Raw genomic sequence first — 27630 nt, 5'->3', positions numbered from 1 at the left:
ACCAGGCACCCCAGCTGCAACAAACCAGGAGCAAACGCCTTGTCCTGGAAAATGAAACCCTGACTGGGGAAGGCATTGGGATTGTTTCTCTGGAGAGAGAGGAACAAGATGCCACACCAACCCGGCCTGCTTGTCCTGCTTGCCCACTTGGCTGACATCACATGTGAAATTCAATCCTTCCGTAGGTCAAGAGGGTATTGTTTCCCTTCCAGATACCGAAGCTGAACCCTGGGGGGATTTCCCAATGGTTACATGGACTCCGGCGTGAATCCCTGTACCACCCTAGCTGTGAGACAGTGGGTCATAATAAGTCATTCACCCCCCAGCGCCTCAGACTTTATGGTATAAAAGAGGACAAGAATGGTACCCATGTCAGGAGTTTGTTGTAAGGATTAACAGAAGTGATGATGGTGACAAGCTTCTCCTGGAACAGTTGTGCTCAATGGCACACCCAAGAAAGCAAATACTGGTTCTTGAGAAATAAAGAAAACCTTATGCTTTTTTTTTTTAAGCCATTTCTGCATGAAGCACAGATACAGGGATCTCCCTGATGGTCCAGTAGCTAAGACTCTAAGTTCCCAATGCAGGGGGCCCGGGTTCGATCCCTGGCCAGAGAACTAGAGCCCCCATGCCACAGCTAAGAGTTCACATGCAGCAACTAGAGATCCCGCGTGCTGCAACCAAGACCTGGAACAGCCAGAAAAGTCAATAAATATGTGATGTGTGCGTGCTCAGTGGCTCCGTCATGTCTGACGCTTTGCGAGCCCATGGACTGCAGCACGCCAGGCTTCCCTGCCCTTCACTATCTCCCAGAGTTTGCTCAAACTCATGTGCATTGAGTCGATGATGCCATCCAACCATCTCATCCTCTGTCACCCTCTTCTCCTGCCTTCAGTCTTTCCGAGCATCAGGGTCTTTTCCAGTAAGTGCGCTCTTCAGATCAGGTGGCCAAAGTATTGGAGCTTCAGCTTCTGCATCAGTCCTTCCGATAAATATTCAGCGTTGACTTCCTTTAGGACTGACTGGTTCGATCTCCTTGCAGTCCAAAGAACTCTCAAGAGTCTTCTTCAACACCACATTTGGAAAGCATCAATTCTTCAGCATCAGCTTTCTTTATGGTCCAGCTCTCACATCCATACATGACTACTAGGAAAACCATAGCTTAGACTATATGAACCCATCACTTTGTCAGCAAAGTGATGTCTCTGCTTTTTAATACATTGTCCAGGTTTGTCAGGGATTCCCAGGTGGCACTAGTGTTAAAGAACCTGGCTGTCAATGCAGAAGATGTAAGAGACCCGGGTTCTATCCCTGGGTGGTGAAGATGCCCTGGAGAAGAAAACAGCAACACACCCCAGTATTCTTCCCTGGAAAATCCCATGTAGCCTGGCAGGCTACAGTCCATGGGGTTGCAAAGAATTGGCTTTCCTTCCAAAGAGCAAACCTCTTTTCATTTCAAACTTATTTCAAACAAAGCAAAATAAAGCCGAACTAACTTTGCAGTTGCTCGATCAGAGATGTAGCCTGTGGGCCTAGAGAGTCAGGGGTGAGAGGAAAGGATGGTTCCTCTCCCCAGCCTGCAGACAGCTGGCTCCATGTGCAAGGCTGGCCTGACTGTGAGGCTCTGACCCCTGCCTCCCCGACCCCACCCCACCCCACCCCACCCCCATCCCCACAATCAGTCCCTGGCAGCCGCCCTTTTCCGAACCCTCTGCCCAGGCCATTCCAGGCTACAGGATCAGCCCCTCCTCTCCTCTGCTTCTCCCGGGGTGGAGGGGGAGGAGGCGGGAGGCGGGAGGCGGGCGCGTGGGGCGGGCCGGCCCAGGGCTGAAGCACTCCAGCAGCCTCTCTCAGAAGACCAGCCATGGCCAGCCCAGGGCTCCCGCTCCTGCTCTTGCTGCTGGCGGCCCCACCACTGCAGCCCTCCTGGCTGCCACCGCCAGACACCCCAGAGGGCAAGGCCACCATCACGGGCTTCATCCTCTCTGCACTGGACAGAGCCACGTCCTTCCTGAAAAAGAGGCTGCCCGAAATCAACCTGGACGGCGTGGTGGGGTTCCGGATGCTGGAAGGTGGGTGCACTCTGGTTGGCCTGGACTGGCCACCGAGAAGGCAGTTCTCAGCCCGTCACCTGCCTGCTCTGCACCCCGGGACCAGCCCACCTTCTGGTCCCCAAATACGATGTTCTGACTGTAAGAAAAGAGGGGCAGAGGGCGGCTGGCCCCTTTTAGGGCGTCTAGAGACCCTATGCGATCAGTTAATTTTTTTTTTAGAAGCAGGAAGGATTCAGAGGCCACTCAAGAAAAGATTTGGAAATTATTATTTTCCAGGGAGGAATGATTCATTTGACAGTCCCTCCCTCCTGACATGCCAGGGCTTCCCGATGGCTCAGTAGGTAAAGAATCCACCTGCCAATGCAGGAGACAGCAGACGCCGGTTTGCTCCCTGGGTCGGGGAGATCCCCTAGAGTAGGAAGTGGCAACCCACTCCAGTATTCTTGCCTGGAGAATCCCGTAGACATAGGACTCTGGCGGGCTACAGTATTTGGGGTCACAACTGGGCTATTAAGCACACCCCCTCCAGACATGCCCGGACCAAGGCTAGCAGAAGGAGTGTGCCCTGTGAGTGTGCCCTCCCCGGCTCCCCCTACATCCAGCCAGAGCTGCCTGAAGGCTCCGAGAAAAGAGCCAAGTGTTTGTTCAGCTTTGAGGGATATAAGATCCCCGAGGAGGAGGCTGGAGACAGGCCAAGGCAAACAGGTGGCCACTCCCCACACTCACCAAGGGTTTCAGGGAGCCCCTCCCTGACCCCAGCGACAAATCCCGGGCTCTGGCTGGCCCCACTCCTGTGCCACCCCATCTGTGTTGCCACAGCAACTTTCCCCACACCAAGACTCCGATCCCAGCGGGCGGTTGGGCTCCGGGACCTTCTGCACTGTGTCCTTGTGGCCTCCCCATGCCGCTGACCCCCACCCCCAGGCTGCATCCTGGAGACCCTTAAGACCCTGGTCCCCTCCCCTCCAGGCCAGGATCAGGGTGGGGTCTCCTTCATGTAACCCTGGTCCCGTCTTATAACTCCTCTGTTGTTGAGTCACTAAGTCCTGTCCGACTCTTTGTGACCCTATGAACTGCAGCCCACCAGTCTCCTCTCTCCATGGAGTTTCCCAGGTAAAAGTACTGGAGTGGGTTGCATTTCCTTCTCCAGGGGATCTTCCCCACCCAGGGATCAAACCTGCATCTCTGGTGTCTCCTGCATTGGCATGTGTGCGTGCTAAGTCACGTCAGTCGTGTCCAACTGTTTGCAACCCTATGGACTGTAGCCCACCAGGCTCCTCAGTCCATGGGATTCTCCAGGCAGGAATACTGGAGTGGGTTGCTGTTTCCTACTACAGGGGATGTTCCCAACCCAGGGATCGAACCTGCATTTCCTGCATTGGCAGGTGGATTCTTTACCACTAGCACCACCTGGGAAGCCCCATTGCTGCATAAACTGCCCCAGGGTTTAGCTGCTTGAAACAACAATTATCTCCTGGGTTATGTTCGTCAGGAATCCAGGAGCAGCTTGGCCGGGAGGTTCTGACTCGGGGTCTCGTGTGAGGTTCCCATCCAGATGGTGGCCAGCACTGTGATCATCTGAAGGCTTCCCTAGTGCTGGCAGACCTGCCCCATTCACACACAGGCCTGCTGGGTTGGTGCTGGCTGGCGGCCGGAGGCCCCTGTTCCCCACCACGTGGGCTCCTCCAGGGACTGCTTGAGCATCCTCATAGCTCAACAGCCACTTCACCCAGAGCAAGTGACCCAAGAGAGAGCTGGGCAGAAGCCTCAGTGTCTCTTACAACCTAATGTTGGAAGTCACAGGGGCTCCCCAGGTGGCTCAGTGGTCAAGAACCCGCCTGCCAAAGCAGGAGATGCAAGAGATGCAGGTTTGCTCCCTGGGTCAGGAAGATCCCCTAGAGGAGGGCATGGCAACCCACTCCAGTGTTCTTGCCTGGAGAATCCCATGACAGAGGAGCCTGGTGAAGAGTCGAAGATGACTGAGTGACAGCACACGCTTGGAAGTCGCATGTTGCCATTTCCCCGGTTTCATGTTGGTTTCACTGATTGGCCCCATTCCAAGCAGAAGGGGGGCCGAAAGGATGGGCCCTCCTTCTAAGGATCCTGCGTGCATTCTCAACCTTCCTGGGAGAGAGAGGGGGGTTCACATTCTGGGAGGGGTCCAGTGATAAGAGATTGCCCATCGATCTCCTGGGTCCTCTCTGCTTGGGGCTGGACAGGCAGACACTGATCTAGGAGAGCAAAGGGTCCCTCCAGCTGCTTCCAGCTGCCTCAAGGGGGTTCCAGAATGCGGCAGCAGCTGCCACACCTGCAGGGAGAAACAGGAACAAGCCCAAAGACCTAGGGTCACCATGAGGTCAGGTTGGGCTCACCTGGTCTCTCTGATGATCAGCAACCCTCCTGGGACCCTCCATCTACAGGTTCAGCCAAACGATCTAGAACAAGGCTTCAGAACTAGACTGCCTGATTCAAGTTCAGAGCGGGAGCGGAGTTGGGGGAGGGGTGTTACGGAGCCCATCATCCCGCCAGACTTGCTCAGCACCCTCCTTAAAACTTGTCCACTCTGCTCTACGCAGTGCCCAACCTGACAGCAGCTGCCCTACCTCGTCTCACTTCTCAGCTCTGCACTGAAGCTCCCCCTCACATCTCCTCTCTTTCTGGCTACCCCATGACCTTCTCTTCCAGCCACCCCATCCTCTCCCGCCCCTTCTGGGCCACTACTAGTCCACAGGGCACCTCTGTGAGAATTAGAAAAAGGTACCACCTTTCTCGAGTCACTTGACTGACATCTGCTGGAAAATTGTCTTAAAACATGTACAAACCCATGATAGGAATGTGTGTTGCACTTGTGCAGTGTACAACCTGCTCAACTGTACACAACAGTCCTCCACTCTGCAATCTGAGTCTCTCCCTCATTTTTTCCTCCTGGACCACAAAGCCTAAGTCTCCATAACAGATAGTAATAGGTAAACATTATTAAGTGCTTTTTTTTTTTTTTGCACTCTGGACAATGCTAAGCCCTCTATACACATTACTGCTAAGTTACTTCAGTCATGTCCAACTCTTTGCAATCCTATGGACCTCAGCCCACCAAGCTCCTCTGTCCATGGGATTTTCCAGGCAAGAGTGCTAGAGTGTGTTGCCATTCCCTTCCACCGAGGATCTTCCCAACTCAGGGACTGAACCCACGTCCCTTAACGTGTTCTGCACTGGCAGGCAGGTTCTTTACCACTAGCGCCATGCGTTAGCTCATTTAATCTTTATAACCCCATCTCCAAGAAGTAAGGAATATCATTACTCCCGTTTTACAGATGGAGAAAGTGAAGCAGAGAGAAATTAAATGACTTCCTCAGGTCACCCGATGAGAAAGCATTAGAGACAGAATCTGAACCCTGCCCCCCTCCCCCAGAAATCAAGCTCTTAGCCACAACCTTCCCTCATTCTGACCACCACTCCCTGCCCCGCCAGTACCCAGCTGAGCTCCACAGAGGCCTAATTTCCAATAAACTCAGCAAATATTTTCCCCTCAAGAGCTGGAAGAAGCAGAGAGGCTCAGTATGCATTATAACTGGGAGTATATTTTCCAGTCCATCTGGTTTGTCCAATGTCCAGATGAATGAACTCTGCTTCCCCTTGCAGTGCAGCTCAAAGGCGTTCAGGAGAAGTGGGCACAGGACTCCCAGCTGCAGCCACTCAGCCTGCGTGTGGGCAAGCTGGTGGAGAAGTTGGCTCCTCTCCTCCATGATTCCATCTTCTACCTCAACCTGAGTGACCCCGAGTACCTGAGACGTAAGAGCATGGGTGGGGTCCTGTTTCTTCAGGAGCACAGACAGCTTCTGGGGGCGTCCACTGAAACCGCCTGGTGTAGCTTCAGTCAGTGTCAGGGAGGCTCTGGGAGGACCTGTAACCAGCTGCCCCTGGGGGGGTTTGGTCATCCTTGACTTCAGCTTCAGACGGCCTCTCCCACCCACGGAGGACAGGTGGAAGGTAGGGAGCGGCTGTCCCTCATTTTTTCAGCTCATGTCCAGGCTTGGGGACAAAGGATCATCCCAGACCAGAGGAGAGGGAGGGTCGAGATCTACAAGGTAATCTGGCCCTTTGCACGGCAAACTGTGCATCTTGCCAGTATCTTTCTTCTCGCCCTAGAATGCAGAGCCTCTGTCTCCTTGTCAGCCTGGAGTCATCCTACCAAGGGGCCCCTCCCTATAAGCCCTGGCCTGAGTTGTTCCTGGGTGGGGGCTGTGGGGGGTATAAACTAGCTCCTTGTGTGGTCCAGCCCTGCCTCCCAGGCTCCCTGTCCCAGGTCCAGGAGGGTAGGTGGGGAGATAACTGGCCCTCCCAAGCATCGGCCTGCTTCTCTGAATGTGGGGTGCTCCACCCTCTCCCCTGGAGGAGGAAATGGCAACACACCCCAGTATTCTTGCCCGGGAGGTCCCATGGACAGAGGAGCCTGGCGGGCTACAGTCCATAGGGTCTCAAAGAGTCGGACACAACTTAGCGACTGAGCATACACCCTCTCCCAGGCCTGGTCCCGAAGACCATCCCAGCCTGGCTCATCCTGAGGTCAGTTCTGTAAGAGCTCCATGTTCTAATAGAACCAAAGGAGTCAACTAACCCTTCCTAGAAGCTTCCATGGGGTGTGGTGGATTTACTCAGAGCCTGTCCCAACATGATTCCTAGTGATTTTTTAAAAATCAGATAAAAAGCTTTCTGAATATTTCAAATGCAGTGCTCAACCCTCAGGCAATGCTCGGAGCCCTGAAGGCAGCCGAGTGCAGTCAGGGCTGCCAGGGGAGGGACAGCCAGTTCCTGGGCTCAGAACCACAGGAGCCTGGGGGTGGTTAACCATGGCATGGCTCACCACTCCTGTGTCTCCCCCTACTCCCTCCTCTCTACAGAGTTCCACCTGACCATCAAACCTGGGTTTTGGAAGCTTCCACGTGCCTGGACTCACACTGAGGCCTCCATGGTCTACCCCACTTTTGAGCAGGAGGACTCCTTCTCAGAGGAGCTCAGTGACTTGTGCCTGGTGCAGCTGCTGGGAACCGGGTGGGTCCCCTGGACCTGCCTCACTTCCTGAAGACCCCAAAGCACCCGCCTTCCGCCAGTCCTCCAGTCCCACTTGCTACCCAAAGCCCCAGCGCTGTGCTGTGCCAAGTCACCTCAATCGTGTCCAACTCTTTGTGACGCTATGAACCGTAGCCCACCAGGCTCCTCTGTCCATGGGATTCTCCAAGCAAGAACACCAGAGTGGATTGCCATGCCCTGCTCCAGGGGATTTTCCTAACCCAGGGATGGAACTTGCGTCTCTTATATTTTCTGCATTAACAGGCGGGTCCTTTACCATTAGCACCACCTGGGAAGCCCCCAAAACCCCAGGGGTTTGGGCAAAACTAGGTGCCAGCTCCCCTGAGAGCTGTTCCTTGTCCCACTCCCATCTCTGATTTGGCCCCCACCTCCATCTGAGGCTTCCGCCCCACTCCAGACACCCACCTCTATGCCTTGCACCTCCCAACTGACTGGTCTCCCCACACCAAAGGGGTCTTTCCAAAAGGTGCATCTGAACACCCCACCCCAGTGTGAAGCTTCCTTGTTCTCAGGTAAAGCCTCAACTCCTATGCCCTCCCCTGGTAGCTCAGATGGTAAAGAATCCGCCTGCAATGCAGGAGACCCAGGTTCAATCCCTGGGCCAGAAAGATCCCCTGGAGGAGGAAATGGCAACCCACTCCAGTATTCTTGCCTGGAGAATCCCATGGACAGAGGAGCCTTCTGGGCTACAGTCCATGGGGGTTGCAGAGAACTGGACACGACTGAGCGACTAGCACTTCCTCTGCCCTCCCAGGTCCCCAGGGTTCTCTGGTCAAGCCCCTGGGGCCTCTTTTCAGACCCTCAGATGCTCCTGTTCCCTCCCACTGCAGGCCTTTGCCCGTGCCCAGAAGTCGCCTCTGTGGGATCTCTTCCCCTCCCCACTACCTCACCCCAGCCCCTGTGCTTAAGTAACTGCTCACAATTAGGCCAGCTCCAGTATCCTGCTTCCAGAACCTTCCCTGACCCCATAGCAGGAAGCTGACCTCCCACGGCGGACCAGTTCTCCTTGCCAGGTGCAGTTCACACTTGTTTTATGGTTCTGCAGAACAAATGCGACTGCATCCAGCTAAGAGAACAGATTCCAAAAAGCAGGACAGGGCTGTTAAGTCCCAGAAAGAAGGACTCAGCCTTGTTGAGCTCACCATTTTATCCTGCCGCGCAGAAGGCTTGGAGGAAACCCTCCAGGGCCAGCCTTAGGTGCAGGGACCCATGGAACCCATGAGCAGAAGAGGCAGCAGGTGCCCAGGCTCCACCATCTCAGCATCTTTCAGAGAGGTGTTTGGGCCAGGACACAGTTGGGCTGGCAGAGTGGCTCTGCTGCAATGGGGGACCTTCCCTGTCCCTTCTATGGGGCAGGCCTGGCACACGGGGTGTGGGAGGGACAGCCTGGGCCCAGGGATCTGCTGTTTAGGGCAATTCTGGGAAAGATGGTACTGGAGAGTCCCATGGAGAAATGAGATGTCACAGCCCCTGGTGGCTCCCCCCAACCCAGGACAGCTCCAGTGTCACCTCACTGTGCCAGAGGGACCGATTCAGCTGGTCCAGAAAAGGACACGTGTTTATCTGGCTCAGCTGCGAGCCTGGACCCTGCTGGGGGCTGTAGTAACTAGAGGGGGAATCAGGACCTGGGAAGGCTCCAGGCCCCCAGGCTTTATTCAGGATGCTCTTAACAGCCTGGAACCACTTCTCCCGCAGGACAAACAGCAGCCAGCCCTGCCGGCTCTCCAATTTCTGCAGAAGCCTCATGACCAGGCCCGGCTGCTCTGGCTACTGCCTGTCCCACCAGCTACTCTTCTTCCTCTCAGCCAGAATGGTAAGTGCCCGGCATAGGCCCAGCCACAGCCAGAGGAGGAGAAAAAATGACCAGAAGGCACTCTCGACAGTGTGGTTTTTCACGTTCACACCAGGAAAATAAGTGGGTTTTAAACCTGTGCTTCAGACCTCAGGAGTGGGAAATTGCATGCCATTCATTGGGAGTGAAATCCAACCAAAGTGGGGGCGAGGTTGGAGGTGGTAGTGTTGAGGTTCTGTTGGACAAAGAGCTTTGCGTGCTGAACTGGGTCACAGGGCATCAGCGAACCAGAGAAGGGCTGGGAGAGGAGCCGCAGAAGTAACTCAGTAAACAACAGATGGAAAAGGTATTAGAACAAAGTCCGTCGCTAGCTGCTTCCAGAAAACCAAGCCAAGACCAGAAGAGATCCACCATCCCCTCCCTGTGCCCAACACTCTTCAACCCCAAGCACTCACATTTTGCTAAACACTCATTTTATTTTATTTTGGCCTCACCACATGACTTGCAGGATCTCAGTTCCCTGACCAGGGACTGAGCCCAGGTCACAGCAGTGAAATTACAGAATCCTAACCGCTAGACTGCCAGGGAACTCTCGCTAAATACTCATTTTAAACATATATTTATTTACATACAAAGCAGAGCTTGCTATCTCTATTCAAAAATGTTACTCAATGCCCAGAAATTCTTAATCAAGAAAGGATTGTTGATTTTAATAGCTTTTTTATTATTATTTATTTGCACATTGTCCCAGCCCAGTGTTTTTATAAATACAATAAAAGCCAAATTACAGGGAAAATTGTTGTGATTATTAGATTCAGCGGATAGAAAATTAGTCTGACATATATTGCTATAGCAGTTTTTAAAGCCTGTTCTCATCACCCGTCCTTTTCTCCGTGTGGTGAGACCAATATGCAGCCTGGGCTCTTTTTTTTTTTTTTTAATTGGAGGATAATTGCTCTACAATGTTGTGTTGGTTTCTGCTGTACTACACAAATCAGTCATAAATATATGTGTGTGTGTATTATATATGTATGTCCCCTCCCTCTTGAGCCTTCCTCCCCTCCCCCATCCCACCCCTCTAGGTCATCACAGAGTACCAGGCTGGGCTCCCCGAGCTATATATCAGCTTCCCATTAGCTATTTATTTTACACACAATAGTGTATATATGTAAAGGCTCCTTTCTCAGTTTGTCCCACCCTCTCCTTCTCCGGCTGAGTACACAAGTCCCTTCTCTATGTCTGCATCTCCATTCCTCTCCTGCACACAGGTTGATCAGTGTTATTTTTCTAGATTTCCGTATGTATACATTAATATATGATATTTGTTTTTCTCTTTCTGACTTACTTCACTCTGTATAACAGGCTCTAGGTTCATCCACCTCACTGCAACTGACTCACGTTCATTCCCTTTTGATGGCTGAGTAATATCCCATTGTATATTTTTACCACGCTTTCTTCACTCACTCATCTGTCGATGGACGCCTAGGTTGCTTCCATATCCTGGCTATTGTAAATAGTGCTACAGTGAATGCTGGGGCACATGTGCATTTTTCGGATTGTGGGTTTCTCAGGGTGTATGACCAAGTAGCGGGATTGCTGGGCCATATTGTAGTTCTATCCCTTGTGAAGCGCTGTAGCTGTCTGCTACAGCGTGGTTAGGCTGGAATCAGCTTGCAGTGACAGCAGCTAACAGCTTTAGAGAGCCCCCTGGTGTCCGGCACTCCCACCCACGCCAGCGCCCCTCTGGTGCAGCACCCAGCGGCCTCACTTTCTTCTCCCCATGAAGACCCTTGAGGATCATGATAGGTTAACTTAGGTGGTAGAGGTCGCACAGCTCCTAAGTGGCTGAGTCAGGACTTGAACCCAGCTCTCTCCATCCCCCGGTGACTAAGCCTCCCATGGCTGGGAGCACAGATGGGGAAGAAATCTGGGGAAATAGGAGAAAGATCTGCTGTCAAAGGCAGCCACTTGCAAAACCATTTCAGAATAGCAGGTGTTTCCCTGTGACAGAGCACGCATCTGCTGCCCGCTCTCCAACTTGTCTCTCTGTTTGTTCCCCCAGAGGGGGTGCACCAGAGGGCTGTTCCGCCAGAGCCAGCACTACATGAACGTCTTCTGTGCCAACATGATGGACCTGAACCGGAGAGCCGACGCCATCGGATATGCCTACCCAACCCGGGATATCTTCATGGAAAACAGTGGGCCCCGCACTCTACTCTAGGGACAGAGCTGCAGGGTGTCCCTGATTTCAGGCAGACGCACACACACAACACAGCTCAGGGCTGCCAGGCTTGGCAAACGAAAATGCAGGACGCCCAGGCAACTCTGAACTTCAGATAGGCAACGAAGGCATTCTCAGTGTGTCTGCAACATTGCATGGGCTATACTTAGCTTTTTTTATTCATCATTTTTTTGAAACTCGAGTTTAAGTGCACATTCTGTATTTTTCTGCCACTGTTTTGACTGCTTCCTGCCCCCAAAAGCTGACCCAGGGCTGGAGCTCTGCACAGACTGACCAACTAGGTGACTGGCAAACGGACCCTTAAAGCCTGAGAGAGGAGACTGAAAGAGGAATCCCTGGTGGCTGCTCCTTTGCTTGGGTGTCCAGGCCCCCATACTGACCCTGACTCTTGGGCAGCCCTGACTGAGGCCCTAAGTGGAAGCAGGACTCGGGTCTGGGGGCCCCTGCTCACTAAGGCAGGCCCTCAGGGCTGCCTCCTTCCAGCCACTGTGCGGTTTGTTTGTGCACTGGGTCTTCATTGATTTTTGGCAAGGGCTTTCTCTAATTGCAGTCAGCTGGGGCTACTCTTCATTGCAGTTTGCAGGCTTCTTATTGGAGTGGCTTCTCTCATAGCAGAGCACAAGCTCTAGGGATGAGCTTCAGTAGTTGCAGCCTCATCCCACCTGTGCCTACAGCCCTCAAGCACAGGCTCAGTACTTGTGGCACATGGGCTTGGTTGCTCCGAGGCATGTGGAATCTTCCTGGACCAGGGATCGAACTGGTGTCCCCCGCACTGGCAGGCGGATTCCGATCCACTGCACCACCGGGGAAGTCCCAGCCACGGTGTTGAGTGCCCACCTCCTGGTGCTGCTTCTCTCTAGCAGATGGCACCATAGTGGCCTTGGGAAGGGGGAAGAGGTGGGCCTGGGGCAGGGGGCAGGCCTGCAGAGGGTCCCCTGTCTTTGCTTCCAGTCGTGTTCTGTGGGATGAGTGGCTTCTCCGACTTCTACAAGCTCCGGTGGCTGCAGGCCATTCTCAGCTGGCAGAAGCCGCGGGAAGGATGCTATGGGGAGCCAGGTGAGCTGCACTTCCTCCCTGACTGGGAGCGGGGTTTGGGGCGGGGGGGTGCTGGGCTTCTAGGCCAGGTGGGAAAAGGATGCAGTGGTGTTAGGAATGTGGAGAGAGACGTGCACCATGCATGTCCACGCACTCACGTGCACACAGACACACATAGGTGTTGGGGCTGTGGCAGCAGACAGGTGCTCGCAGAAACTTCCGGTAGTGCCTCCAGATTCAGGAGGCTTGTGTTGCTTGAGGCATTGTGAAGAGGAGGGGGCTTAGCCAGTAGTTATTTCAGTGTTTATTTAGCTGCACCTGGTCTTATTTGCCACACATGGGATCTTAAGTTGCAGTGTGAAGGATCTTTTTTTAAGTTGTGGCAGGTGGGACCTAGTTCCCTGACCAGGGATGGAACCCAGGCCCCCTGCATTGGGAGCTCAGAGTCTTAGCCACTGGACCACCAGGGAAGTCCCAGCCAGTAACGTTTAAAAATCCATCGACTCCATTTTACACCAGAAACTAACACAACATTGGAAAGCCATTATACCCCAATTGAAAAAAAGAAAAACAGAAATACAAAAAAAATCCATCTTGAGAAGTTCACCTTTTACTCTTCTCCCAGCTGCTGAAGATGAAGAATTACCTAAAGCCATTCAGTACCAACAGCAGTTTTTGAGAAGAGTGAAGAGGCGAGAGAAACAGTTTGCAGGTAATGAAAATACCCAAGGGACCTTCTTCTTGTCAAGAGGCCCTAGAAAAGATACACACAGCTCATACTCCAGGAAAACAGGCCCCCGGCACCACCGAGGGGCCAGACTGGAGGGTCTTTGTGTTTGGGAGCTGAAGGGAAGGGTAGGAATTGATGATGCTCTCCTCTTTGAAAGTGGGGAGTCCAAAGATGCTGTCTCCAGTGATGGGAACATAAAAGAGATGTTTAAGTGTATTTTACACTGAACGTCACAGAGGTAATCCCTCTTGATCAAAGCCTAATCAGGAAAACAGAACCTCATTGGGAACTTCAGCAGAGGGAATTGAATATAGGGAACTCATCTCAGAGGTACTGCAAGAGCTGAAAACAGAAAAGGTAAGGGAACACAGAGGTTAGCCACTGCAGGATGCCCCCGTCCTCCCTGGATGCAGAGCTGGAGGGACTGCGGGAGGAGCAGAGCCTGTGGAGGCTGGATGCGGAGGAGAGGGGGCGGGGGCGCGGGGGGAGAGACACCTGGCTTCTCCCCTCATCCCACCTGTGCCTGCCAGTGGTGGGCAAGGCAGTCTGGTAAACGTATTGAATAGTTTGGAGGAGTTGGTGCACTGGGATTTGGAGCAAAGAAGGGCAGAAGGGGGATCTTTGAGCCAGTGGACAAGTGACAGGCACGGTCCTGGGGGCCACATGTCCTGGTGTTCCCAGTTTATACCTGCCATCCTGGAGCCCTTTTATTTATTTTTTGGCTGTGCCACGTGGCTTATGGGATCTTAGTTCCCTGACCAGGGATCCAACCAAGGTTCCTGGCACTGAAAGCCTACAGTCCTGACCACTGGACCTCCAGAGAATTTCCCTGGAGCCGTTATGAACAGCGCCCCCTTCCCTGGCAAATGTGTTCTAGTTGAGATGAGTTCGCTAGGTAGTCAGTCCATCAATGTAGAGAAACAAAAAACAGGCTATGACTATTAATGCATTCCAGGTGGTGCTAGTGGTAAAGAACCTGCCTGCCAATTCAGGAGACAGAAGAGATGCAGGTTCGATCCCTGGGTCGGGAAGATCCCTGAAGAAGGGCATGGCAAGCCACTCTACTGTGCTTGCCTGGAGAATCCCATGGACAGAGGAGCCTGGCGGACTACAGTCCATAGGCTCACAAAGAGTCGGACGTGACTGAAGCCATTTAGCACAAAAAAAAGGTTTCTTTTATAATTATTAATAAAAAATAAAATAACTGCAAGGCAAAAGCAGGAAGGGAGGTGAGCTGGCCAGCACAGAGATGTCCAGCACACACTGGGGAATGATTCCAACAACTAAACGTCTCACCAGGAACTCCACCACGGCTTCATCATCTACCTGCAAGTGACAAGAGAGGAGAGTGACGACGGGTTTGTTTTGTAGCTGCCACCAAAGGCTGGGCTGGTGGGGGGTAGAGTTCTCAGGAGACCTCCAGGGCCCCCTGCCTTGGCAAGGTCTGCCTGACCCAGGGGCTGGGGCTGCCTGTAGCCCGTGGTAGAGGACCCACTGTGCACTTCTGGAGAGCTCGCTGCTCCCTGGAGACTGACAGCTAGACACTAGGACTGCCCTGAGGGCTGGAGAGGGAGCTGCAGAAATCCTACAGCCTGAGTTCCTTCCTGGGGCCCCGCAGGTTGATCAGCAGCCCAGGAAGCTGGGAGAGGTGTATTCCTTCTTTCACTTATGACATGCACACCTGTTGACTAAGGGCACCGGATTTGAAATCAGACTGTCTGGGTTCAAATCAGCTTTTGCCTTTCTTTGCTGTGGGAGTTGCTCAATCTCTCTGAGCCTCAGTTTCCTCATCTGTAAAATGGGAACCAAGCAGTGCCTCATTCATAGGGGATTTGGGGGTTCAATTTCAGATCATCATGCAACGTGCTTCCCACGACATTTGCCCTATGAAGGTCTCCAGTAAGCATGGATTGCAGGGTTAGTAATTAGGCTCCTTGAAGTCTGCATTCTCTCTCCCTCAGAGGGGCAGTCCCTTCTCCAGAGGAAAGTAAAGTCATGGCTGCCTTCAACCTGCTCAGAGACTAAAGGTGGACAGCTCATTTTGAGCTCAGAAGACTCATAATAAGAGGCCATTATAAATAATGTCAAAGGGGCTCCTGGCCCAGGTTGCTGTTTGGACAAACATGGGACCAGGTAGGCCCCAGGCAGGACTGAGGGAGGCTGTCAAGTAGAAGAAATGAGCTATAGAGTCTCCAGGGTTGGGATTTCAGCTCTGCTCCCAGAGTGTCTGTTTCCCCATCTGTGAAATGGAGCCATTGGGTGCTATTCTAGAAGGTCTCATGCAGGTCCTGAGCTTAGGGGAAGGTGGAAAGAACTAGACCAGGATGTGGTCTCCAGGAAGGGGCTCTGGAGCGTGAATCACAACCTAGAGTAACCCCTGCCTGTGTAAGGAAGTCTTTCCGACAAGACATAACCTCCCAGATGAGGTTCCAACTGGCTGAAGACATTTCTTCCCAGAGGGGAGACTTAAGCAGCCAACATTCATGGAGGTTGGCAGGTGGGTGCCCAGCCCTGCAAGGGAGATCTGGGGACCCCAGGCTGGCTGGGAGAAGGTCTGAGAGGTTCTCACAGTGGAGCAGTGGCTGCCTGCTGTGCCCCCCCTCCCAGGACTCACAGCAGGACCTCTGTCTGTCTCCCCAGATGGCTGCTCCTCCCACAACACAGCCATGGCTGTTGCAGCCCTGGGTGGCTTCCTCTATGTCCTGGCGGAATACCCCCCGGCAGAGGGAAAGCTGCAGCCACCCACGATGACACCACCCAACCAGCACTGACACAGTTCCACGCCTGCCACCACCAGGAAGATGAAGCCCACACCTTTAGTCCATCGTATTCTGAAGTCCTGGGGTGCAGGTCACATCCTGAGGCTGAAGCAGCTGAAGCAAAGAACCCAGGGTCATCGCTGTCCCCCTTGCCCTCGGGCAGCCGAGCGGGGGAGGTGGGGCCGGGATGGACCCAGGTGTGGGAGCAGATGAATAAATGTAGAGTGCAGCTGAGCTGGGCGTTGGGTCTTGGTTCTCAGCCTTTCAGACTTCTAGGGCTCCGATTCGGACACACCTGAAGTGACTAGCACACACGCACATTACACTTGTAACAACTTGGCAAGGGAGTGACAAACATCTAAGTAGGGAGAAGAGCAAAAGTCACCTGCAACTCCTGGTTGATTGGGAACGGGGGGACTTCCCGGAAGTTGGCAGCACACCAATGTTTGCTGGTGAATTTTTGGCACCTGAACACTTGTGCTGGCTTCTGTGTGGCTTGCGCATTAGAGAGGCACCAAAAGGCCACCGTAACCTGGGACGCCGCCTTTGGCTAGCTATACAGGACATTATGTGGACAACTGGAAATATCTGAATGTGACCTGTGGATTAGTTAATAGAATTCTGTCGGTATGAACCATCCTAATTTTACTTGACCCGTGCTTATGTAAGAAAATCCTCACAGAGGATACATAAAGTGTTAAGGTGCGATAGATAAAAAGTGTCTAGGTGATGCTTCATGATGTCCACAGCTTGGCTGAAATGGTTCCAAAAATGTGTATTATGAATGAAGCGCAAACGGTAACAATCGGTAAAGACAAGTAAAAAGTACACAGAGGTTCTTTATCCTACTTTGTCAACTTTCCCGTAGACTTCAATATTACAACGTAGAATGTTCCCGCCATCCCTGAACCCCGCCCCCTCTAAAAAAATTAACACAGCAAGTTATCAGGAAGATATCTCGCGATATCCGAAGAAGTACAAATGCTTCAGAGCTAAGAGCTGCCACCCGAGCTTGGTCCTGGGTCACGTGGGGTAAGCTCACGTGACCGGAGGTCCGAGTCTAACATGGCGCCCTCCATGGGTCGCTTCCTTCTCTTCTTCATTGCGCTGCGCGGCTTCCTACTGGAAGCATCCGGCGACCTCGGCTCGGGGTGAGTACAGCACTCGCGGGGGCAAGTCCGGTTGTGGGGGGGCGGTCCCCCAGACCGGGGCACAGCACTCCGAACTCTTGTGTGCCCCCCCCAATCCCCGCAGGGCCTCCCGCGACGACGACGTGCTCCTGCCCTACTCCCGCGCGCGCGCGCGCCTCGCCCGGGACTGCACCAGAGTGCACGCCGGCCGCCTGGAGCACGAGAGCTGGCCGCCGGCCGCCCCGGCCGCCAGCGCCCACCGCCCCTCCGTGCGCACCTTCGTCTCGTACTTCGCAGACCGCGCGGTGCCCGGTCACCTGACGCGAGCGCCCGAGCCCCTGCGCACCTTCTCGGTCCTGGAACCCGGCGGACCCGGCGGCTGCGCGTCGAGGCGCCGCGCCACTGTGGAGGAGACGGCGCGGCCATCGGGCTGCACCGTCGCCCAGAACGGCGGCTTCTTCGGCATGGAGACGGGCGAGTGCCTGGGCAACGTGGTGAGCGGCGGGCGGCGGGTGAGCAGCGCCGGGGGGCTGCAGAACGCGCAGTTCGGGATCCGCCGCGACGGGACTCTGGTCACCGGGTGAGGAGGCAGGGTGTCCGGTAACTGTTTAGGGCAGAGGGCCTGAGAATCGAGAGGTAGCCGTGCCGCTGTGTTCAAGTCGCCTAACCACGCTGAGCCTCCGTTTCCGCATCTCCAGGAAGGGGAAGGTAGTACCTTCCTTGTAGTCCATTCGTCTTCCAGTTTGGAATGCTGCTTGCTTTGTGTCGGTCTGTGTGCTGTGTACCGGGGATAGGGCTGTGAACAAGCAAACAGTCTTTGCCTTCAAAAAAGAACACACATAGCCCCCAATCCTAGTGGAAAATTAAACAAAATCCAGAGAGATACTTAAGTTAATTTAAATTCTATATAAGCAGTGAAGCAGTGAACAGGATGAACTGACTGTAAATAGAGAGTTGAGTTTAGGGAAGGTAATCAGAAAAGACTGGTCTGAGAAGGTGACCTTAAGCACATGAGAAAATTAATGTGAAATTTAATCACAGGTCAACCAGGGTCAAAACTGGAGGAAGAGCATTGCTGCCAGAAGGGACAGCAGATGCTAAGGGTCAGAGGTGGAGAGGGGCTTGGTGTGTGAGAGACGGAAGGAAGGAGGAAAGTATCAGAGGAGAACAGAACTGATTTTGGTCACTTAAGAGCTTGCTCTGACCCTGCCGGACACTAAGCAGGTTGAGCCATAGTGGAAGCAAGGAGGCCAGTTAAGAGGCTGTTGCAGGCATCAGATGGTAATTTGGCTGGGGTGACAGCCTGAGAGATTGAGGGCTACAGGTCGACTTGAGATCTATTGGGGTTGGTTGTTTCTGTTAAGTGACATGTAGACTGGGATATGTGGACTGTTTGCAAAGATTGCTTCTAGGACCAGGCAGGTTCCTGGACATCAGAAGGAATCTAGTAGCCAAGCAGGGGGTGGGGATGGGGAGCCCCACTATGCACAGTTTGCCGCTGCTGTTGACTGAATCTCGCTGCTTCCCTGTGTCCAGATATCTGTCTGAAGAGGAGGTGCTGGACACTGAGAATCCGTTTGTGCAGCTGCTGAGTGGGGTTGTGTGGCTGATTCGCAACGGCAGCATCTACATCAATGAGAGTCAGGCGGCTGAGTGTGAGGAGACCCAGGAGACAGGTGGGAAGGGGACACTGAGTACCATAAGATGTGGGTGATGAGTGGGGGTGTTGGCAATAAGTCTTTTGAAAACAAGGGTGGTAGGGGAAGTCTTTCCACAAGTACCATTCTAGGTATTGGGAATCCATGGGGATCCCTGCTTCATGAAATGTATAAGAAAGGAAATATATTGTATACTAAAAAGAAGTGGTTAGTGCTAAGACAGAGGAAGTTGGAGGAATGGAGCTATGGACAAGGCAGTAGAGGAGTATTCCTAAAATGTCTGTGGACCAGCAGCATCAGCGTCACCCAGGATCTTGGTATAAACACAGAACTTCATTCCCTCCCCCTCTGCCTTGAAGCTACAGAATCAGAATCCCTGGGGTGAGGCCCAAGAATGTGTGTTCTAAGGAGCTCCCTGGGTGATTCTGATTAACATTGGATTTTGAGAACCACTGAGATGTGAAATACTGGGGCAGGGAAGGTCTGCCATGGCCTAGGTGTTTAAATGGGCTTTTTCAGATTGTACGGTCAGGGAAGGCTTCGTGGAGGAGGTGGCTTAGCTCAGAAGGAGCAAGCTGTGAGAAGAGCTGGGGAGAAGCCCAGTCTGGCCAGAAGGAACAGAAGGTGTCTGCAGGGAATTGTGGGGAGACCGCCAGGAGATGGGGTAGAGCAAGCAGCCCAGGGAAGTCATGCCAGGCATCCGTGAGGCATTTGGAGTTTGGACTTGGGACAGTGGAGGCCATTGGAGTGTTTTCACCTGGAGGTTGATCTTGCTTGATTTACACTGGAGAACAGCCCTTTGCCCGCTCTGTGGAGATGAACTGGGGCGGGGTTCGGGGGCAGGCAGATAGCTGGGTACACAGACCTAGAGGTGCAGAGTGGTGTCAGACTGGCAGGAAGTGGCAGGCAGAGCCCAGAAGGCCTCCCGAAGGGCCAGGCGATCAGCCAGGCTGCGTCTCCTTCAGGTTCCTTCAGCAGATTTGTGAACGTGATCTCAGCCAGGACAGCCGTGGGCCACGACCGGAAGGGGCAGCTGGTGCTCTTGCATGTGGATGGGCAGACGGAGCAGCGGGGGTGAGTCCTGCTCTGAGGAGCTTCAACCCACCATCAGCTGCCCTTCTGACCCTCAGATGTTCCCTGGGGATCTTCACACCCACCCGTCCCCTGATTTCCCACCAGCAGAGGGTCCCTACGTCTGTCCCACTTCCACGAACTCATCACCTTCCACACATTTGCTCTCAGTCTCCTTGACTTAGGGCCTCATCTCCTGAGCTCTGGTTGGGGTGAAAGGAAATCATCGCAAAGTGTCTACTCACAAGGCCAGGAGTAGACCTGGGTCCCCATTCTAGCTCTGCCGTGTGCTGGCTCTGTGGCCGTGGACAAGTTACTTGGCCCCTCTGAGCTCATTTCCTCCTCTGTAAAGTGAGTGGCTCTGCTGCTGCTGTGTAACGGGTTGGCACAGACAGCTCTGATTTGTTAGGTTGGAGCTCTATAGGTCAGGAGTCGGCGGAGAGCGGTGGTGCTCAGCCAGGTTCTCTTGTTCAGAGTGTCCCACAGACAACATCCAGTTCTTGGCCAGATAGGGGGCTTATCTGGAGCTTCTGGGAAAGAATTGTCTTGGCAGCTCACTCAGGTTGTTGGCAGAATGCAGTCCTTGGAGTTGTAGGACTGAGGTCTCTGAGTCATTCCTGTCAGGGGCCCCCGCACTCATGAGGCCGCCCACTTTCCTCCTCATATGTATACTCTTCTGTTGTATATCTTCAGGGTCCAGAGGTGTGTCAAATCCATCTAACCCCCTCGTATTTCCAGTCTCCCTCACTTCATCTTTTGCCTTAGCCTGAGAAAGCTCTCTGCTTTTAAGGACTCCTGAGATTCTGTTGGGACCACCCAGATCATCCAGGACAGGGTCCCCATGTGTGGACAGTTGTGCTGTGTATCGTAACACGATCATGAGGCTGATCTCTGGATATAGTCATAGCTTCCAGAGATTTGGACAGGGCACCTTGGGCAGGGGGAGCACTTAGAAACTTGCCTGCCGTAGTGGGTGTGTGATACTGTCCACTGTGGAAAGTAAGATGCACTAACCCGGAAGCAGATGCCGCAAGGTCAGCAGTGCTCATCTTGTGCCACAGCATTAACCTGTGGGAGATGGCAGAGTTCCTGCTGAAACAGGACGTGGTCAACGCCATCAACCTGGATGGAGGAGGCTCTGCCACCTTCGTGCTCAACGGGACCTTGGCCAGTTACCCTTCTGATCACTGGTAAGCCCACCAGAGCCCCCTTGCTGAGGGTCCAAGGCCAGGCCTGTTCCCAGCTATCTCATTCAACAAATACTGAGTGCCTGTCATTTGCCAGGCTCTGGGGGTCCAATAGAGAAGTTGAGATGCCAGCTTCCTGCTGCTTACAGGAAGTGGTATACATAGTGTACCAGCCCTGCCCGGGGCCAGTGGAAGGGGCAGGTGATGAGGGAAGACCTGAGGATAGAGAATCATGAGCTGAGAGCTGGAGGGTGTGGAGGTGACTGGGTCCAGAACAGTGTGTGCAAAGGCCCTGGGGTGGGAAGCACCTATAAAAGGCTGGAGAAGAAATGAAGCGAGGCAGCCCTCAGGCCCTGCAGCAGGTGGTCTGAGGGGTGGCCAGCACCTCAGCCTCTCTTCACACTCCTGTCCTCCTGCAGCCAGGACAACATGTGGCGCTGTCCCCGCCGCGTGTCCACCGTAGTGTGTGTGCACGCGCCCCGCTGCCAGCCGCCAGACTGCAGCGGCCATGGGACCTGTGTGGAGGGGCGCTGCCGGTGCACAGGGCGCTTCTGGCGGGGTGCTGCCTGCGACGAGCTGGACTGCGGCCCCGCCAACTGTAGCCAGCACGGGCTCTGCACGGAGAGTGAGTGGTGGCTCTGTGGGAGGCAGCTCCGGCCCGGGTGCCCTGCTCTCACGGCCCCGGCCCGGCCCAGCCCTCACCCGGCTTTCTTGGTCTTGTCTTGGCAGCTGGCTGCCACTGTGAAGCTGGATGGACAGGGTCCAACTGCAGTGAGGGTAAGCGCCCCCAGGCCAGCCTCCTCCCTGGTACCTCTTGGGGCTCTCGGGCGGGGGTGATCGTGGGAGCTGCAAGCCTCAGCTGCCTTTATCCCCGCCTCCTGGTCTACTAGTCTTTTCGCTCTTGTCTCACGCTTTCGCCCCATGTGTAAATCACCATGTTAGTGACCTGCAGCTGCTGCAGCAAGAGTCCACTAACTCGGGATGGACACAGTCCTTTATTCTCCCACAGTTCTGGAGGCCAACACTGCATAATCAAGGGCTCAGTGGGGCTGCGCTGGCCCTGAAAGGTCCGGGGGAGGGTCCTTCCTGCCTCTCGCAGCTCCCGGTGGCCCCAGCGCTCCTTGGCTGTGGCTGCCTCAGCCCAGTCTGTCTCTGACTTCACAGGCACAGCCTCCTCCCTTGTCTGGGGCCAGTCTTCCTCTCCGTTATCTTACATGGACCCAGGCCTCTGGGATTTGGGTCCATCTTAAATGCAGGAGGCTCCCCATTTTGAGATCCTTAATTGCATGTGCAGAGACAGTATTTTGAAATAAACTCACGCTCACAGGTTCTGGAATTGGAAGCTGTCTCTGGGAGGACACAGTTCAGCTGTGTCCTGCAGGACTGCTGTCACCTGTGGCTTAAATCCTTAGCGGCTGTCTTTGGCACTGAGTGGAGAGTCTGCACTCCCCAGCATGGCCTGCCAGGCTGCGGGTGCTCTGGCCACGGCCCCGTGCACGCCCCAGATCAGGCCCTCGGCAGCCCCCCAGCCTGCTGCTTCAGTCCTCCGCTGCTGCCGCACTTGAACCCCTCCCTCCAGTGCACGCATCCCCACTCGTCCTGTGATGCGTGCCTTCTGGCTCACTGGCTGCCTAGACCAGAAACCGCTGCCCAAGCAGAGCAAAGGCTCCACGAGGGCGTGGCCTCAGCCCTGCCACGTGGCACGTTCTCCAGAACTGCCTTTTGGGAGAACACGTGAACCAGCAGGGCCCCTGGGGGTGATGAAGATGCGTTTTCAATCCCCTGGGCCCCGGCCTGGGATGGGAGGGCAGGGCCAGGTCTGGCAGAGACGACTGCCTTCCCACCCCAGCTTGCACCAGTGGCTTCTTCGGGGAAGACTGCGCCCAGAAGTGTCAGTGTCATAATGGAGCCACCTGTGACCCCGTGCAGGGGGCCTGCGCCTGTCCCCCTGGCTTCACTGGAGACACCTGTGTGCAGGGTAAGCAGGAAGGTGCCCTGAGTCAGCCAGGAGGGAGCCCCACCCAGGGGGTGCTCCTGTGTCAGCCCGGCTCTGCACACCCGGGCGCATCCTGACAGTGCAGAGAGAGGCCTGGCCACGGGGGCCCCACCGCTGTCCTCCTGGCTCCTCCCCGCAGAGTGTCCGCTCGGCTGGTACGGGCCAGGCTGCCAGAGCCCCTGCAAGTGTGAGCACCAGTGTCCTTGCGACCCCCAGACTGGCAACTGCAGTGTCAACTGGTCACCCACCCTGAGCAGCCTCTTCTCCCAAGGTACGGCCCCTCCCAGGGCCCCCCGGGGAGCAGGAGAGGGCAGACCCCTCTTCTCCCAGCCTTCAGCCTCCCCCTGGCCTCTTGCAGTGAAGGAGTGTTTCCCACCTCCTGAGGTCACTGTGCGGGCAGGAGAACTCTCCCTTCTCACCAGGTAGGTGCTTCAGTGGGACCTGGGGCAGGGGCGGGAAGAAAGCCCCCCCACCCCTCCGCCTTTGAGGTGTGGCCTCTGCTCAGGGCCCAGGCAGGGCTAGGAGGTGGCTGCTGGGCACCCAGGTGACAGTTCTCCGGCGTAAGTTTGGGGAGAGTCCCAGCTGATGCAGCCACCTGAGCCGTCCAGGGAGACGCTGAGCAGGACCCTGGCCACCTCCGCAGTGGAGTCAAGGGGGCTGGGTGTGGCCTTGTTTTCTCAGCTTCGGTGCAGAAGCTCTGAGCAATTCACGTCATTTCTCTGGCACCTGGGGGTGTTTACCCCTTGTGTGGGGTCTTTATTTTCTAGCGCAGGTCTTCAACTTGACGTCCAGGTAGGGGGTGTGTATTAGAAGACAGAGCTGGGCTCAAGAACCAATGCTGTGGGTCTGGGACCCCCCCTTGGAGAACCTCTCTTCATGATTGTCCCTCCCATAGCCCAGGGCAGTGCCTGGCCCGCCCCCTCGAGGTGGAAACCAGGTGTCAGTGTGAATGAAAAACCCCTTGGCCTGGAGGCAGAGCCTGGGAGCTCATCACAAAACTCAGAACCCCGGTCCTTCCTGGAGATCCTGACGTGGTGCTTGGGTGAGGGCTGGGAGGAAAGCCCGGGAGGTGTGCTGGAAAACGCACTGGCGCAGGGACAGGGGCGCCCAGGAGCCCTGCACCCCGAGCTCGGGTCTCAGGTATGAGACCACGGGGTCCCACAGCAAGGGGAGGGGAGCTGTGGGGGCCTGAGGGACAGGCTGCAGGCCCCACCCTGGGCAGCCAGCTTATGTCTGCTGCTGCATGAGGATTTCAGACCAAGATTCACATGAAGGAAGAAAGATCACTGAAGGACCGCCCCCACCCCGCCAGCTCCCTGCCTGGGAAGAAGGGGTGTGGGTCCTCGCTGCTCTGCTTTGAGGATTCTGGAGGGCCCAGCCTCTGTTGCCAACATCCTCGGGAACCCAGGATGCAAACCGCTGCCTCTTGGGGTGGATTAGGTCCCCAGCTGTGTGTTCTGTGCCCTGTACAATGTAACATTTATTAGCAGCATCTGAAACTCAGGGAGGTGCATGTCAAAATCTTTGTTTTTCCCTGCTGCTGCTGCTGCTAAGCCGCTTCAGTCGTGTCAGACTTTATGCGACCCCATAAACGGCAGCCCATCAGGCTCCCCGTCCCTGGGATTCTCCAGGCCAAGAACGCTGGAGTGGGTTGCCATTTCCTTCTCCAGTGCATGAAAATGAAAAGTGAAAGTGAAGTCGCTCAATTGTGTCCAACTCTTAGCGACCCCATGGACTGGAGCCCACCAGGCTCTCAAATAAGGGCTTCCCTGGTGGCTCAGACGGTAAAGTGTCTGCCTCCAATGTGGAAAAGCCGGGTTCGATCCCTGGGTCGGGAAGATCCTCTGGAGAGGGAAATGGCAACCTGCTCCAGTATTCTTGCCTGGAAAATCTCATGGATGGAGCCTGGTAGGCTACAGTCCACGGGGTCACAGAGAGTCGGACACGATTGAGCGACTTCACTTCCTTCACTTCACTTGAAATACCAGGCAAGGTGGGGGCCTGATATCAGGCAAGGTTTGTCCCACATAATAACTGTCCGCGCTGCTTCTGAATGTGTGTGGAGTACGCTCCTCACCCCTGCAGGCCCGTTTGCTTCCCCCTGTGTGGTCCCTGGAGGCACCTGATCCTGTGCTCCAGTTCTGGAAGAGTAAAGTGGGGGAGGGGGAGCCCCTCCAGCGCTGCCCCAGCCCGAATCACATCCAGCACCCCTGTTGCGTGTTCTCTCCCACCCACAGGACCACCTGGCTGGCCATCACCTTAGCCCTGGCATTCCTCCTGCTGATCAGCACGGCGGCAAATGTGTCCTTGTTCCTGGGGTCGAGGGCCTCGCGGAGCCGGCACCTGGACGGGGCCTACGTCTACCACCCGCTGCAGGAGGTGAACGGGGAGCACCTGGCTGCTGAGAAGGAGCAGCTGGGTGACTCCTGTAACCCCTTCAAGGACTGAAGCCTCCCATTGCCAGTCATGTCCTATTCCCGAGGCTCATTTCCAGGAGCTCTGGCTTCTGCAAGAGGAAGTCCCAAGGCCACCGATGCATCTGGGTACTCGTGACCTGGGTGCCAAGCCAGGCTTCCGACAGCAACGTGCCTCAGCCCCGCGCCTGGCTGCCTGCCATGGCACACGCAATCCAGCGCTCCCGGAGGGCCTGCCTCCGTCCCCGCCTGCCTGTGTCTGCTGCTCATGGGGCCTGCCCCCCAGGGCCTGCCCGCTGCTGCCAAAGAGCCTCCGCCTCCTGGGGCCGGAGCCGCTGCCAACGGAACTCGTGATGACCGTGCCGCAGCCAAGTGGCAGGGTCCAGCCGTTCCCCTTGGACGGGGGTGGACTGAAGAGACGATGGCCACATCACGGGACCCTTTTTAAACAGACCTCGTCACCGAACTTGCTCACTGAAATGGTGTTTCCTGTCGCAGGAAGCTCCTTAGAAGAGAGGAGGGATGAAATCATGTTTACAGGCTCTCTGTTTGGCCCTGCCACTGAGAGGGTTTTTTTTACCACTTGAATAAATTGATAAAAATAAATTGATATAATGAAAGAACCTCATCTGAATTAGCAGTTGTGGACTTGAGGGGCTCCTAGGCCTTAACACGTGGGGGACTGCTTAACCAGAGTCTGAGTCATGGGCACATCCAGCTCCCTGATGCATTTTGTTTAATCCAGAGGTTTCCCAGGTGGTGGTAGTGGTAAAGAACCCGCCTGTCAATGCAGGAGACATAAGAGATGCGGGTTCTGTCCCTGGGTCAGGAGGATCCCCTGGAGGGCATGGTGACCCACTCCAGTATTCTTGCCTGGAGAATCCCATGGACAGAGGAGCCTGGCAGGCTACAGACCATAGGGCTGCAGAATCAGACACGACAAGAGACTTGGCACACACGCGCAGGTTCTCACTTTCAAGTGTGCTTGAATCACCTGGTGGCTCAGCTGGTAAAGAACCTGCCTGCAGTGCGGGAGACCTGGGTTTGATCCCTGGGTTGGGAAGATCCCCTGGAGAAGGAAACAGCTACCCACTCCACTCTTCTGGCCTGGAGAGTTCCATGGACTGTATAGTCCATGGGGTTGCAAAGAGTCAGACACAACTGAGCGACTTTCACTGAGTCATCTGGAGAGCTTGTTATACATGTAGACTCTGGCCTGGAGCCGCGCTCCAGACTCCAGGTCTCACCAAGCTCCCAGGTGATGGCTGTGAGCATCTGGACTGTGTGTTTTAGTAAAATTTAGTTAGCAACAGTTACAAGTCAAGAGATTAACAACTCCAGATTTCTGGTTTCTCTTTGAAAAGAGTGAGAGGAAGACTTGCAGTGGTTAAGAATCCACCTTGCAATGCAGGGGGCGCAGGCTCAGTCCCCAGTCAGGGAACTAAGACCCCACAAGCCAAGGACCAGCTAAGCCCACAGGGAACAACTACCGAGCCCACACACCACAATGAAAACTCCCTCCTGACGGAGTGAAGCTTCCCCCATGCCGCAACTAAGGCCAGATGCAGCCACAATAAGCAAGTAAGTAAATATTTTTTAAAAAGCTTGACATCCCAGCATCAGAGGACGCCCTCAGAGGCAACGAGATGTCATCCAAGCCAAGAGTGGCCGGTCCCCATCTGTGTCCTCTACAGCTCATTGCAGCCCCAGCGGCTGGCTTCCCTTGACTGTGACCTGCATCCTTGTGAGATTAGAGCTTGTAACTTGTGGCCTGAGAGGGTCTTTAGGAAGTGCCTCGCGACACCCTGCCTCATAATACACCCCGCTGTGTGCTTGGCAGCTTTATGCAGAGGGTACAAGGAGGGCAGTGCTGCTGCTTCCAGCAGGTTCTCAGGTAGATCCAGGCACGTGGTGGATTCAATGTTTGCATCCCCTGAAGTTTGTATGTTGAAACCCTGACCTGCCGTGCAATGGAGTTAGGAGGTGGGGCGTTTGGTTTCATTAAATGAGGTTTAGATGAGGTTGTGAGGGTGGTGACCTTATAAAAGGAGACGAGAGAGCCCCCTCTGCAACATGACACACACAAGAACGAGGCCACGTGAGCTCGTGGTCAAGGGCGGCCGTCGGCAAGCCAGGCAGCGGGCCCTCACCAAACTTGCTGTCATCTCAGTCGTGTCCAACTCTGCAATCATATGGACTATGGCCCTCCATGTTCCTCTGTCCGTGGGATTCTCCAGGCAAGAATACTGGAGTGGGTTGCCATACCCTCCAGAGGATCTTGCCAGGGATCAAACCTGTGTCTCCTGTCTCCTGCTTTGGCAGGTGGGTTCTTTACCACCTGGAAAGCCCCGTCAACCGTAGTGGCAATTTAGTGCTGAACAACAAACCCGCCCCAAACTGGTGGCTGAAAATAACAACCAGTCATTGTTCCTCGGGAAAAATAGTAGTTTTTCATGCTTCTAGGGTCACCTGGG

At 54.7% G+C, this 27630-nt stretch overlaps 2 protein-coding genes across 2 annotated transcripts; both read left to right on the top strand.

Annotated features, from left to right (window-relative positions):
• C25H16orf89 (chromosome 25 C16orf89 homolog) lies at positions 1828-15934 on the top strand. Its single transcript, XM_013974888.2, has 8 exons — positions 1828-2072; positions 5694-5843; positions 6953-7103; positions 8838-8955; positions 10997-11132; positions 12128-12232; positions 12837-12923; positions 15582-15934. The coding sequence occupies exons 1-8, from the start codon at positions 1865-1867 to the stop codon at positions 15710-15712; spliced, it is 1086 nt and encodes a 361-aa protein (XP_013830342.2). The 5' UTR covers positions 1828-1864; the 3' UTR covers positions 15713-15934.
• On the top strand, positions 16717-25779 carry NAGPA (N-acetylglucosamine-1-phosphodiester alpha-N-acetylglucosaminidase). Its single transcript, XM_018040949.1, has 11 exons — positions 16717-16851; positions 16955-17410; positions 18367-18506; positions 19454-19562; positions 20621-20749; positions 21166-21371; positions 21476-21523; positions 22596-22724; positions 22882-23013; positions 23101-23164; positions 24980-25779. Exons 1-11 carry the CDS (start codon positions 16766-16768, stop codon positions 25188-25190), a joined length of 1710 nt encoding a protein of 569 aa, XP_017896438.1. The 5' UTR covers positions 16717-16765; the 3' UTR covers positions 25191-25779.

This window comes from Capra hircus, chromosome 25, assembly GCF_001704415.2.
Source record: "Capra hircus breed San Clemente chromosome 25, ASM170441v1, whole genome shotgun sequence".
Lineage (NCBI taxonomy): Eukaryota > Metazoa > Chordata > Mammalia > Artiodactyla > Bovidae > Capra > Capra hircus.
This window is presented reverse-complemented; position numbering and strand designations above follow the sequence as displayed.

What these genes read in the sequence shown, in the direction of transcription:
- C25H16orf89 (XM_013974888.2), top strand. Translation starts at nt 1,865, where the DNA reads ATGGCCAGCCCAGGGCTCCCGCTCCTGCTCTTGCTGCTGGCGGCCCCA. An exon ending in GGATATCTTCATGGAAAACA is followed by an intron (nt 11,133 to 12,127) that starts GTGGGCCCCGCA and finishes CTTTGCTTCCAG; the next exon opens with TCGTGTTCTGTGGGATGAGT. An exon ending in AGGATGCTATGGGGAGCCAG is followed by an intron (nt 12,233 to 12,836) that starts GTGAGCTGCACT and finishes CTCTTCTCCCAG; the next exon opens with CTGCTGAAGATGAAGAATTA.
- NAGPA (XM_018040949.1), top strand. Translation starts at nt 16,766, where the DNA reads ATGGCGCCCTCCATGGGTCGCTTCCTTCTCTTCTTCATTGCGCTGCGC. An exon ending in GGGCAGACGGAGCAGCGGGG is followed by an intron (nt 19,563 to 20,620) that starts GTGAGTCCTGCT and finishes CTTGTGCCACAG; the next exon opens with CATTAACCTGTGGGAGATGG. An exon ending in TGGAGACACCTGTGTGCAGG is followed by an intron (nt 22,725 to 22,881) that starts GTAAGCAGGAAG and finishes TCCTCCCCGCAG; the next exon opens with AGTGTCCGCTCGGCTGGTAC.